At 44.3% G+C, this 12,273-nt stretch overlaps 1 protein-coding gene across 3 annotated transcripts in view; it reads right to left on the bottom strand.

Moving 5' to 3' along the window:
• Window positions 1–12,273, bottom strand: part of LOC119010093 (liprin-alpha-3-like) — a 30,166-nt gene that overhangs the window by 1,649 nt on the left and 16,244 nt on the right. For 2 of the 3 annotated variants that reach the window (XM_037081956.1, XM_037081957.1), the window contains 23 exons: window positions 11,889–11,981; window positions 11,455–11,507; window positions 9,580–9,673; window positions 9,315–9,449; window positions 9,098–9,181; window positions 8,867–8,998; window positions 8,709–8,771; window positions 7,756–7,835; window positions 7,246–7,429; window positions 6,970–7,163; window positions 6,600–6,843; window positions 6,286–6,425; window positions 6,039–6,187; window positions 5,855–5,951; window positions 5,511–5,592; window positions 5,217–5,417; window positions 5,066–5,128; window positions 4,613–4,639; window positions 2,331–2,506; window positions 2,143–2,240; window positions 1,869–2,044; window positions 1,679–1,747; window positions 1,029–1,191 (listed from right to left, as the gene is read on the bottom strand). In XM_037081956.1, the coding sequence (XP_036937851.1) occupies window positions 1,029–1,191; window positions 1,679–1,747; window positions 1,869–2,044; window positions 2,143–2,240; window positions 2,331–2,506; window positions 4,613–4,639; window positions 5,066–5,128; window positions 5,217–5,417; window positions 5,511–5,592; window positions 5,855–5,951; window positions 6,039–6,187; window positions 6,286–6,425; window positions 6,600–6,843; window positions 6,970–7,163; window positions 7,246–7,429; window positions 7,756–7,835; window positions 8,709–8,771; window positions 8,867–8,998; window positions 9,098–9,181; window positions 9,315–9,449; window positions 9,580–9,673; window positions 11,455–11,507; window positions 11,889–11,981 (2,797 nt within the window). The other variant, XM_037081959.1, reaches the window with a different exon arrangement.

Raw genomic sequence — 12,273 nt, 5'->3', positions numbered from 1 at the left:
TCGCTAACAGTTCACCAAAAGCAGTCTTTGCTCTCAATGTGGATATAAAACACCAATCACTTGTCAAAACGTCTAGTTCACATGTGAGAATAGCCTATCGCAGGTAAACAATGTGCACAAATGTGGAATCCACACATTGAAAAACACGTACATTTGTTACGCGGAAATGTTAATTCATCTTCCAAAAGCTTTCTTCTCACATGTTAAACAAAAGGCACATTCTACTGGTTAGGCTAGGTCTACAGTTTATAACAGGTATTGACTGGAACCAACATGGCAGTGTGGAGGGAAGGAAGTAAAAAACATACTCCATTTTGTAATTTCAAGGTTTTCTCTACCATTGTGAGGCTTCGGTGCTGCGCCGTACGTAACACTAATGTAAAATGAAGGTGCATCAAAACTACAGAATGACAGATGTAATGATCATAGTTAGTCCCCAGTAGACATCTTGAGCAACTTTAAACAATAAGTTTTTTTTAGCATGATTTTGAATTTATGATTTATTTCCACAGATTTCGGGAAAACACTGCTATCTGTAGGTAATAATCTCATATAGTTGGTGACCGCATGCTGGAATTACCACTGATTTGCACACTGGACACTAGTGAATGAAGATGCTGCATTGTTACTAAATTATTTGTCATTGCCCTTCAAGTTTTCTTTTTCATTAACAGTGATTTTCAGGCTTTATCTCAGCTCTTAAACTCAGTTATCAAAAGCAGTTTGACCTTCATCTCATTACTCCATTTTTGTTCTGTTGTTACTCTTGTGCTGACTTTTGTCAACACAGTTCTCACTTGTGTGAAGTGTAAATAAACAAATGACTTCAGCCTGAAGTAACACAGACAGAGCACTGTCTTCGGTCACTTTTCTGCGTCATGACATATTTACCCTTATTTGTCAGTGTGACTAGTTTTAACATTTTATAATGCATGTTATTGTTATTTTTCCCCCTTGAGTGTTTTAAACAGGAAGTGCCCACTGTGTGATGCCTGATCCCGGCTTTGTTGCGAGCTGCATCTCCTCACCTTCGCTCTGGACTTTCCTCAGGGTGACGGAGGGGGTCGAGATGGCCGAGGCACGGAAGTTGGCAGGTAATGTTTCCGAGGAGTCGGCGGTCACGCCGCGGAGGTCCTTCTCCCTGAACATCTTCCTCCACGAGGGTGACCGCGTGAATGTTTTCGTGCCGTCCTGCAGAGATGATCAAGCAACAGCGGTGATTAAAAATAACACGGTGGAGGCTATCTATTCCGGGGTCTTATTCATTATGCATTAGTGGCGTTTAACAAAGTAGTATCTGACAAAGCAGGAGTTGTTGTGACAGTATTACACAGTTGCACAGTTTTTAGTCCTGGGTGCTGTAACTAAGTAATTAGCAGTTGTGTAAACACAGCTGAACCACTTTGGCATGCCGACAATTTGCCAGTAGTGGTACTGGCCCCGATGCCATACATAAGGCTCTCTTTATAAGGAATGGAGATATTTCAGTCGGCTGTTTGACCACTGAGAGGAAATTATCCTGTCACATATTTAACAAAGGGGCAAAAAGTTCGGATCAAAGGCCCTTTTGTTAAGTAAAATCGTCTCAGTCAGGGTGGCCATGATCAACACACGCTCCCGCCTCCTGGCAGGGGTGATTATTGTGATTGATTTCCTCCTGACATCTGCTTTGTCCTACCTCATCTGGCCTCCTCTCTGTTCCCATGGAGATGAGCGCGTTGTACTCCTTCTCCAGGAGCTGCCGCGCCTGCGAAAAGATAGACAAACACAAGATTTAAGATCATAATTAAGATAATTTAAGAGTTAAAGATTAGGATTATTTCGTCGGAAGGTGAGAGATAAGCCTTCCGCAGGTTGCTGTGGAGTACCTGCGTGTTCTGATTGGGTATCTGGAGGAGGAGCGCCAGGTCGGTGTAGTCGAAGGTGTCGTCTAGCGCCAGGAGGGCCCCGTGCACGCCGCTTTCTAATAGGTTGTCAGCGAACTCTTTGAGGCCGATGGACTGCACCCAACACATCACCCGCTCGTTGGACCACACCATTACATCTGCGGGGACGGACACAGGCATGGAGTTATTATCGGTTCACCACAGGTCAAAAATGATGTGTGAAAGAGAGGATTTAGCTATGAATCACGGGCCTCACCTTGGTTCTGGTGTTGACTCTCATCCCTCTTTCTCTCCAGCTCCTTCCTGTCATAGTTCAAGCGCTTCAGGCACATGATGCCATAGTGCAGACTCACCCTGTCAGAGAGAAAGACACATTTCCCTAATTTTCCTTAAAACCAAGAGGAGGGTGAAAAAAAGAAGTAGACAGATAAACGTCTGACATACCTGTGGAAACTGTCCACCATCTTCAGCTGGCCCCTCAGCTCTTTCTTGGTGAGGTGATCGAGCATGCGGGCGTCCACCAGCGACTCCATAAAATAGGAACGGTACTGGGGCAGACCCAGACTGGGCAGCCATTCGTTTCCCACCCACTCGTGGTTCATGTCTCCGTAGGCCAGGATCTGGAGGGACAGTGCAGGTGATGGAGATAAATAGGGAGGAATAAAACAAACAAGGCAAATGAAAAACAAGATGTAAAACAGAAGCGTCATTATGTGGCAGACGGCAAAACTGATCAATGGACTTTCTCTTCCTCAGGGTTAAACAACCACCACTGCGTGTCTCAGGCAGATATGCCGATGGGCGAGGTAATGTTCGAAAGATTAATTCACGTTATGTTTTGTCACATTCACATGAAACACACCGCCACTAACTTGGGCAGACTTACAGATTTCTCTGGGTTTGAACTTTGCTGGAAACACTTGAGATGATGTAAATACACGGCTCGACCAAAGAGGCAGAGTGCAGAAATGTCACACATTATATCTTTAAGGTACAAAAACAGGATGAGCTTCGAAAGTTTAACCTATAACTCTTAAAAATAAACAAAGTCCTCTCTGTCTGCAGCTGCTTTTCCTTCCTGAGGGCTCTTTATACACTGCAGAGCTGTATACACACTCCTGGCCTGCCAGAAATCATGCAAAACACTCCTCACGGGAGATGAGAAACTTGGGACTTAAGCTAAAATCACAAAGAGGAGGAGCCTTTTGAGAGATAATGGTGATCTCCGTATATTAGTTAAACTAAAATTTTGAGTTATGATCAACTTGGTATCACTTTCTTGCAAGCTACCATTTACAAAGGGCTGGTAAGCTGTTGATATGACTTTTAATACCTTAATGTCTTAACATTGACCACTTGCTGCGTGTACACTTCCTCTCAGGGACTTGCCGAGGCATTAGGTGATCATCATCATCAATCATTAATAAAGCCATTAATTAAAGCTGAGCCATAGTTAAACTGTGTTTTTAGATGGTGGGTTATTTATGATGACATTAGCGTTGAAGCAGTGAATACAAGAAAGGTTTGACTTTCATGTGGATCTAAAGGGGACACCTACACCTACAACACAGTTACATTACACACTCAGTCACAGACTGATTTTGTTCACCTATATGTTGTTAGCCGCCCACTAGCTCTGATGACTTGGGCTGAGGCTGCTGACCAATTAGAGGCTGTGTTTCTGACCTAATGACCAATTGCAGGCTGTGATTCAATCTGTGTGGCTGGGCTTACGTTAGATCTGTGCCAGCCTAACCCTTACCTGATAATTGTATGGTAATACAATCCTTGAGAAAGTTGTACTGTTATTGAAGTGATTCTAAAGTTTATTTTCCATGTAATACTTTGACAAGACGGGACATAATGTTGCCTCAACTATAAAATGTAGATATTGTGTTGTAGCAGTCCAATTGTTTGACTTTTAAACGATTTTTCTTTGTTTGTGCTGATTTTCCCTCATGACTGATTGCAGGGGATTCAGATCACCTGCACAAGGTGGGGAGACTGACTCCTGATTGAGGTCTATAAGCAGCTTGGGACATTTCCCTCCCAGCCAATCAGGGTGTGACGACGCCCTGGTTGAAAGGCTTAAGAGAGGTGGGAAATGGCGTGCCAGTGGCTCTAATCCTCAAGATGAATCTGCCCCTGACCCATTCTGAATCGCTCCCTATATCATTAGATTGCCAGCCAGAGGTTCTGGTCTATTTAGGCCTTATTTCTTTATCTTGGCTGCCCACATCTCTCTTGAGAGAACTTTGTTTGTTTGGGGAACCCCTTTACAAACCCAAGTCCTTTACACCTTCAGTTTACCATTTTATTCCCATATAGGGTGTGCAGGAGCACATTTAGTTATTATACCCAGAAGAGGCAGTTGTTAGTTAATTGCCCAAGTAGCGGTCATCAGCCATTCCCCTACTTTTACGTGTTTTTTGTTTATATTTTAATATAGGTTGGGCTGGCCTGTAAGCAATTTACAGCCAGTACCGCCACAGTTTCATGTGCTGCAAATATCGATTATGTGACTGTAGGGCTGGTCACACTTGAGGAACTGTTAACAGAAATACTGTTGATAGCGTTTTTTTGTTGTTTTTTTTTTTTGTTGTTGTTTTTTTGTTGTTGTGTTTTTTTTTTGGGGGGGGGGGGGTTAACATCAGGGAGTGAAATGTTTGTGTTGTCAGTGAACGTCCCATTATCCAGGCGCTACCTCACCCGCACCAAACGCTCACCTGGTCCCAGCTGAACTCCTTCTGCTCCTTGTGTTTCGGATGTGGGAGAAATGAAAGAGAGAGAAAGGGGGACAGAGAGTTGCACAGAGAGAGGGAGAGATCACCGGTGGTGGCGAGGGTGGGGGAGTGTGTTTGTGTGCGTGTGTGTGTGTTTGTTATGGTGAATCAGCGTCAGCACAGAATGAAGAAGAGGAGGAGGAGGAGGAGTGGGGGGAAAGGCAGAGGGAGTAAAAGTTTTGTTAGTGCGTGAGAATTAGTTGGAAAAAACACTACATCAAAACAGATTTTGAGGGAATAGTAAGGGGGAGGTGTAGCCAAACATGCCTAATCAGAGACAAAGAAAAAGAAAATTAATAGAAATGACTAAGTACAGAAAATACTGTAACAGTGTCAGAACAAATGAAATCAATCTGCTAAAAATATTGGACTCGATATAAAATGTAATAGTCTTACTGGCTTGGTGGCAGCAGTGAGAGACTCCATCTCAGCGTGTGTCATCCAAATATTACTGGTTGACTGTAATGACAGTAAACAAACATCTTCAGCCGTGCGAATGCGGGATGTTTACAGCTGTGTGTTCATTGTGCTTTTCACTGGGCCTTACGGAGCGAGTGCTCGCGGGCGCAGACGGACTGGTGAGGGAGACCATTTCCTGGATGGCCAGGCGGAGTTTGAGCCGGTGCAGGGGGTTGCTGATGCCGATCTCCCTCTGGATCTCCGTGTCCGACAGGTTGGCCATGATGGCACCGCTCTTCACGTTGGCGCGACAGGCTGCGACGTACCACGCTGGCATCCCCACCCATAGCTGGAGGAGGAAGGAAGCAAGATGTGAATAGCAGCGCTTGTATTGTTTTACTGACACTGAACTGAACAGATCCTCCCATTTAGCCTGACGTACCTCAAGCCATGTAACAACAGTCGGGCCGTCCCATGAGGCGAAAGGCAGACCCTGACGACAGGCTTCCTCTAACAAGTCATGCCTGGCAAGCAGAGTGGAAAACAGAGAGTTTGACAGAGATTAACTTCATAGCTCACCTTACCACTGTCTACTTTTATAAATAGAAAATCCTGTTGAACTTGAGATGTTAAAAACCATGATGTCTCTGCCTAGCAGCATATACTTTTTAAGTCAAAGCCCCCTGGCCTGATGAGTGTCATGCTCCACCTGACTGTGCCAGTTGGTAACACACCGTCGCCTCTCTTAATAACACAAGAAGCGCGTTGAAAGGTGACTAAGCTCACTTTTTTTTGCTACGCCGGTCTTTTTCCACTGTTCCAGTCCCAAGTTTAGTCAGGCCTAATGGATCGGCTGAACCCAGGTCATCGGAGGGAGTGGAGGCTGGAGAGGTCAAAGGTTATACATGATATTTAGTTTAGCATGTAACAAATCGATTGAGCATTAGCAGTTCCCGGTGTTTTCACTGACCCAGCGAGGCAGACTCGCGCCCAGGTGCGCCGATCCTCCCCTTTTCCTTTTTCCCAAAAAGACGACCGATGGACGACTTGATGCTTTTCTTTTTGCTGGCTTTGTGGAGGGAATCCTGGCTAGCTGTGGTGACGCCATCAGCAGAGAGGCTACAATGACAAAGAAAAGGAAAAAAAAGGGAAGGAACAGTGAGCGCACCTGAAGGTTAGTTTGTTAGAAGAAACGGGTGAAACCCTCTGAAGAGTACCTGCGAAATTCACGGTGATCGTCAAGGCCAGCACCCGGGTGAGTGTGTGTCATCCGGTCCAGTCGTAGTGCTCGAGGAACAGGAGGAGGGGTTGAATCGATCAGAGCGAGTGCTCTGCATTCTTCGCCATCTTTGCTATTCTGAAGGGTGGAAAAATGTGGGACAATTTATAAAGGCTCTTCCCAAAATTACACATATCACATCACATAATCTACTGCCATTGTGATATTCAGTGATTTTGTTTGTGACTTCAGGGTCTGATGCTGTACACGACTTGACTATTCTTGGCTTATATCACAACTTCATCACAGTACCTGTCTGTCTGTCTCCCTGGCAGGGGAATGTGGCAGACGGGGGGTGGAATGTCCAGAACTGGGTGGTGAGGGAGACGCCAACGTGGAGGAGGTGATGGAAGGAGTCATGTATCCCCTCCCGACGCTGTCCCGTCCCCCCAGCGAGGAGGGTGGAAGAGGTGAGGCGTCGAGGGCCACGCTGCTGACCCGGCTCTCAATCTCCTCTGCCCTCATCTCTGTGCTCTCCTTTTCCTCCTGAATCAGCCTGAGAGGAGAGCATGGAAGATTTTTAAATCTCTGAATCATTCTATCTCTAAGTCGACATCATTATTCAGCTGTATGGTCTCAAATTAGTCTGATAAGTAGTTATAAAAATTGACATAAAACTCACTTAATCTCTTTGTTGATGGCCTCCAGTTGCTCCTGTAGCATGATGGCCAAAGTCTGTACATCTGTCTGTCCGCTGGGCGAGAGCAGCTCCGATCCGAACAGAGTCTCCCTGTCGTCCTCATCATCAGAGCAGCCACCCTCCACGCCACCCTCAAAACCTGGACCCAGCATAGTGCCGCTGTCCCACTCTCCATACTGGGAGGAGGGGAAAAAGTAAATTATCATCCGAATAGCACATTTTCTTTACATCACCAGCATCTCACTGTAAGATCCGCACCTTGTTACCATCGTCCCTAGGCCCCCACCGGCCGCGGTGCGCCCGCCTAACAACCACCCCACCAGAGGAGCTGCTGTAGCCGGATGGGAGCGAGCCTCCACCCTGGGGATACCGAAGCTCAGAGGCGCTGCCTGGAAGAGATCTTCGAAAAAGGGTTGAGGGAAGTGAGCTGACGCTGCCCGCCCTACGGTGAGAGCAAGAATTCATTTGTTATGCCACAGTGAAAAAACAATGTCATACAAGTTTTATCCGTAAGAATTAACATTGTAAATATTTACATATTTGTGAGCTGGAACAACACCCTCTAGGAGAGGTATAAATAATTACTTTATATAAGATAAGATATTAGTGGAAGTACAGTAAGACTAAACAGGAGCGTAAATACCAACTTGTGCTCAGAACGGGCTGTGTGCAGTACATATGGTATCCCTTGGGAGTCTTTGTTTGTATTTGTTTGCATGCAGGACAGACTGTTTAAATACATCCCCTTAAAGGTCCATTGTGTCTAACCTGGAATAAGAAGAGCCGGGCCTGCCTCTCAGCTGATCCAGCTCCAGTTGGATTCGCTCCAGTTCGGCAAGGAGCTGCTCCTAAAGGACAGAAGAGAGACGACTATTATTTGCTTTTTAGCCTCCTATTTCTGAAATATTACACGTCTCATTTGCAGGGAAAGATGGATTTGTGAGAAATGGGAGATATTTATATTTCAAGAATTAAAGGTGCAGAATTAGTTTAGTGAGTTTTTTTTCTCCTTTCCTTCAGATTTTATAAAGGTTCTTGTGCATGTAAAAGATCTTGTAAGTTCACAAAGGGTCAGTGTCTACACCAACGGAAGCTCCTCTCTCCCACAGAAGACACTGCTCCTGAAACGCCTCGTCAGTAGTCCCACCTTTAATTATGTGACTTTGTGACATCACACAACGTCACCATGACACGCATTCGCACAATTTTTGCCTAGTATTTAGTTGGCCCACATGAATTAATTGAGTTCAGCTGCTCTGTTGTCCTTAGCGGTTCTGGCTCAGGCGTGTGTGAGCTGCCCAGTGTGAATACCCAAACTGGGTATTCAGGAGGTGGGCCTCATTAAAAATAATCTAAAATGATCAACAGAATGTGGAGCTATACCATTAAGTCAAAGACATCATTGTAGTGTGTTGCAGAGCTATCTTCTGAAGTTCAGTACCCAGAGCGTCCTGTCAGAGCAGGTAGCTGCACGGCCAACTGAGCTAACTAGCTAAAGGCAGCTAGAGTTGGCAACAGTAAGTCACGTTTCCCCCTATTTGTTAGGAGTATGAATGCGACAGGTAGACAATCCTTGAATACTGCAACTTTAAGGTCAACATCAAAAGTATATTTTCTTTAGAGCAAGTGCAAGAAAATGTTGTTGAAAGTTTGATCATGCATGAGATTAAAAATTCCCTCAAACTCACACACAGAACATTAGAATGAAAATAGCTGAATACCTTATTAGCTAGAAGGTCATCCTGGATTTTCTTCATATTGGACAGTTCCTCTGAAAGAGCATTCTAGCAGAGCAGAAGAATGAAGTTACATATTTTTTACACATTCTTATTTACTACAGTCACAAGTATTCTGTGCCACTCATCTGTCTCCTTGTTACCTTTTCCTCCAGCGCTGCCATCCTCTCTTTGAGGTGGAGCTGTAGTCTCTCGTTGGACTCGGACAGAAGCTTGTCCACCGTGTCTGAGAGGCGTTTGTTGTGTTCGTCATTCATCTTCTCCCTCTGCCTCGCCTGAAACAAAGCCACGAGAGAGATGCTCAGGATAGAACTGAAGTGGACGACATACTTTTAATTTCTCAGCCATGTCAAGAAAAAAATAAATGGCCTCACCCTCTGTAGCTCTTGGTTCTTCTCCTCGAGTTGAGCTTCCATTTGCCGTAGCCGCTCCTCAAAGTTTCCATGGCGCTCCTCTGCCTAAATTAGAGGAAATGAGAATATATCCAGATGTTCTGACAAGACTGTTTTATGAGGCATGAATGCACTGACTATGAGAGCGCATTTCTGGTCAGTCAGCTGCAGTATGTTGTTAACCCCTGACTCAATGTACCTTGTTGAGAGCAGCAACCCTTTGGGCAAGCTGGGCCTCGATCTCAGGCAGCGTCTCTGCCCTCTGTAGAGTCTGCTGGAGCTTCTGCTTGGCTTCATCCAGACGCTCCTGTAGCTGCCTGTTCTTCTCTTCACTCTGGTTGGAAGCAAATATAGAAGAGACAGAGATTAGATACGACAGTATAACCACCGCATCAAACATGGAAGGTGCTGACGATGTCATACTGACTGTAGTTGGGTGCTGGATTATCTGAGACACTCCTCACCTGTCTGTGCAGTGATTCCTTGCTGGCCAGCTCGTTCTCAAGCTTGTCTTTGATATCATGGAGAGAAGTCGCCTCCCTCTGGGCGCTGAGGTACCTGCATTCAACACCAAGTCACCATTGAATTATTAGAGCTGCAGTTGTCGGCCAACAGAACGTGATTTATGTGACCATAAGCAGGAGCGTAGTTTTGTCTGGGGAGCGGCACATTTCTTCCTCAGTGGAACAGTTTCACCTTCATTTCCTTTGATTCTCTAGAATACTACGAAGTTACGTCTTATTATAAGACCGCCAAAATCCCTTTTTTGCAGGAGCGAAAAACTTGAAATTTGGTTGCGAAAAAGTGAAAACTAGTGGAGATATTCAGTTTTGAAAATGAAAGATCCTCTGTTATGTTGATTACCGTAAACATTCTACAACAACTATTCACATAAATACATGTTATCGAATGTTCTTAGGGTTCCTTGGATCCTCGGGACAAATAAGCAATTGGTGGTGCTAAAAATACACATACAACGAGTCAAATTTTGCATTTCATTTTGCTCGGATAGCCAAATTTGCAAGGTCCCGTGTATTTCATACAAGTTTTTACATGCTTTTTTCCAAGAAAATCCATAACATGAACTGGAAAAAGTTCTGAATTCTGGGTAAGTTGGCGTGGAATTACCCCGTCACAAGCAGTGCTGAGTGATTTGTGGAATTTTCCCCTGGATTTTGCCTCACAGGCATGGTGGTTATTATGGATCCCACTTCACCCTGCTCTGCCTGTGATTGGCTTAGGTTGCGGTCACACATATGCAAATGCATGTGAATGGTGGTTTTTAGTGAGGGCAGTGCAGGATGTGAGGCACCGGAAACTCTCTTGGCTGTTTGAGGGGTCAAGCACACACACGTCTTTGTTTTTGGTTATGGCTGCGACTTTGCATGTCAGAGTTAGATTGGATGCAGATCCTTCTTTTTTGGTCCTTTGCTCACATAGTTACGTACGTTTGACTACGACCTAAACCTAACCAACTCAATTAACAAAGGCAACCAATCAGAGGCAGATTAAAGCATGTCTTCACAAAAAACAGTGGGATCCATGATGATGATGATGATGATGATGATGATGATGATGATGATGATGATGATAATAATAATCTGCCCTACCCTTTAAGTCAATTAAGTCTCTTTGTGAACACGGAGTAGCAACTAGACAAGCCTGCTGGTGGTTAGGATTCAAAATGCAGTATCTCAAGTGTGTGTGTGATGTAGTAACGTGGCTTTAGATGGACCCCAGTCCTCTAGGCAGAGATTGTTGGGGCCACATGGAGCTTGTGAGGAAGCCTGCAGACTTTACTCAGGGATGATAAGAAGTTCCCTAACTCCTCTTCATTTTCAGCAGAGAAAAAAGTCAGATGATTCTCCAAAAAAATACGAAGATGCACAAGTTAAAACCTCAAAGATAATGTAGTTGAAATCAATGCTCTTTCTAAAGATAAGGATTATTAGTGATACATTGGAAATAGTTTATTTATTTTTGCATCCATTAATAAAAGCTTCAATGTGTACTGACCATTCAAGATTTGATATAATGAGTAAGCTATCTAGTTGTATTCAAGCTCCCAAACAAACTGTCAACTGAAAAGTATTTTTGTTTTTCTAGCAGAGCTGCATTCTTAATAGGAACTTAATGCAAATGTTCTTATGTAAAACAACCGTCCCCTGTATCAAGAAGTGTCAGGACACCTTTGCAACACATTGCCAGCCAACAGGTGAAACATATGGTCCTTCTGCTATGTTCATTACAGCTGATGAGTGGAGAGAAAAAAAAAAAAAAAGGCGTGAGCCCTCCTCGCTGAAACTATGAATAAATTCCTCAAACACAGCAAAGGTTACCTGCGTTCTAGTGTTGTGATCCTCTCCTCCATGTCCTCCCTTTGGCAAAGCGCCTAGAGGAGGTAAAAATGTATCATGAAACAAGATGATATACATTCCAGACTGATACACGATAACTAATTTCCACACACAAAATACCTAACATAAGGTTAATGTGAGGATGGCCTGCATATGTGCTATATTTTAATACTGTAGGTGTTTAAATGTTACCCTGCATTTATTATAAACTTCTGTATTGGAAATAACACCAATTGTCAAACAATCCACCTCACAACAGTTTAATTTATCTACATTTCTGTCTCATTAATACAAACAATAATGCATATTACTGTTTCTCCAACATACGCCCATTGTGGTCAAATATACACTTGGAGCCCCAGGAATCAAGGGAGCTCAGGGTCTTGGCCAGGAAGAGACAGATTGGCCCTACAGACCTCTTTCACTTCCCTTTGGAGCTTCTGATTGGCCTCCTCCGACTTCGTCACCTCCCTCCTGGCGGCCGCAAGCTGTTCCTCTATTTCCCCAACCTGACGTGACACCACGGAGGGACACAAGATGACACAGATTGAACCTACGTGAGTCAGTGTTAACGTCCACAGCACCGAGTGTAAACAGACATGACGGTGAATCATTACACATGTCCGTCTGGTCATTGTAAGACTCGCAAAAGGCATCGCTGACATAAGTGTAACATGATGTGCGTCTGGCACATCAAACACACACTGAAGTCCTTTTATCCTCTGACCAAACAGTCAAGACTTTAAGAGCGAAACATTTTGTCAGTTATTTATCTTAACTGAAATACAGTTGACCCATCAC

The sequence above is a fragment of the Acanthopagrus latus genome, chromosome 20 (genome assembly GCF_904848185.1).
Source record: "Acanthopagrus latus isolate v.2019 chromosome 20, fAcaLat1.1, whole genome shotgun sequence".
NCBI lineage: Eukaryota > Metazoa > Chordata > Actinopteri > Spariformes > Sparidae > Acanthopagrus > Acanthopagrus latus.
This window is presented reverse-complemented; position numbering and strand designations above follow the sequence as displayed.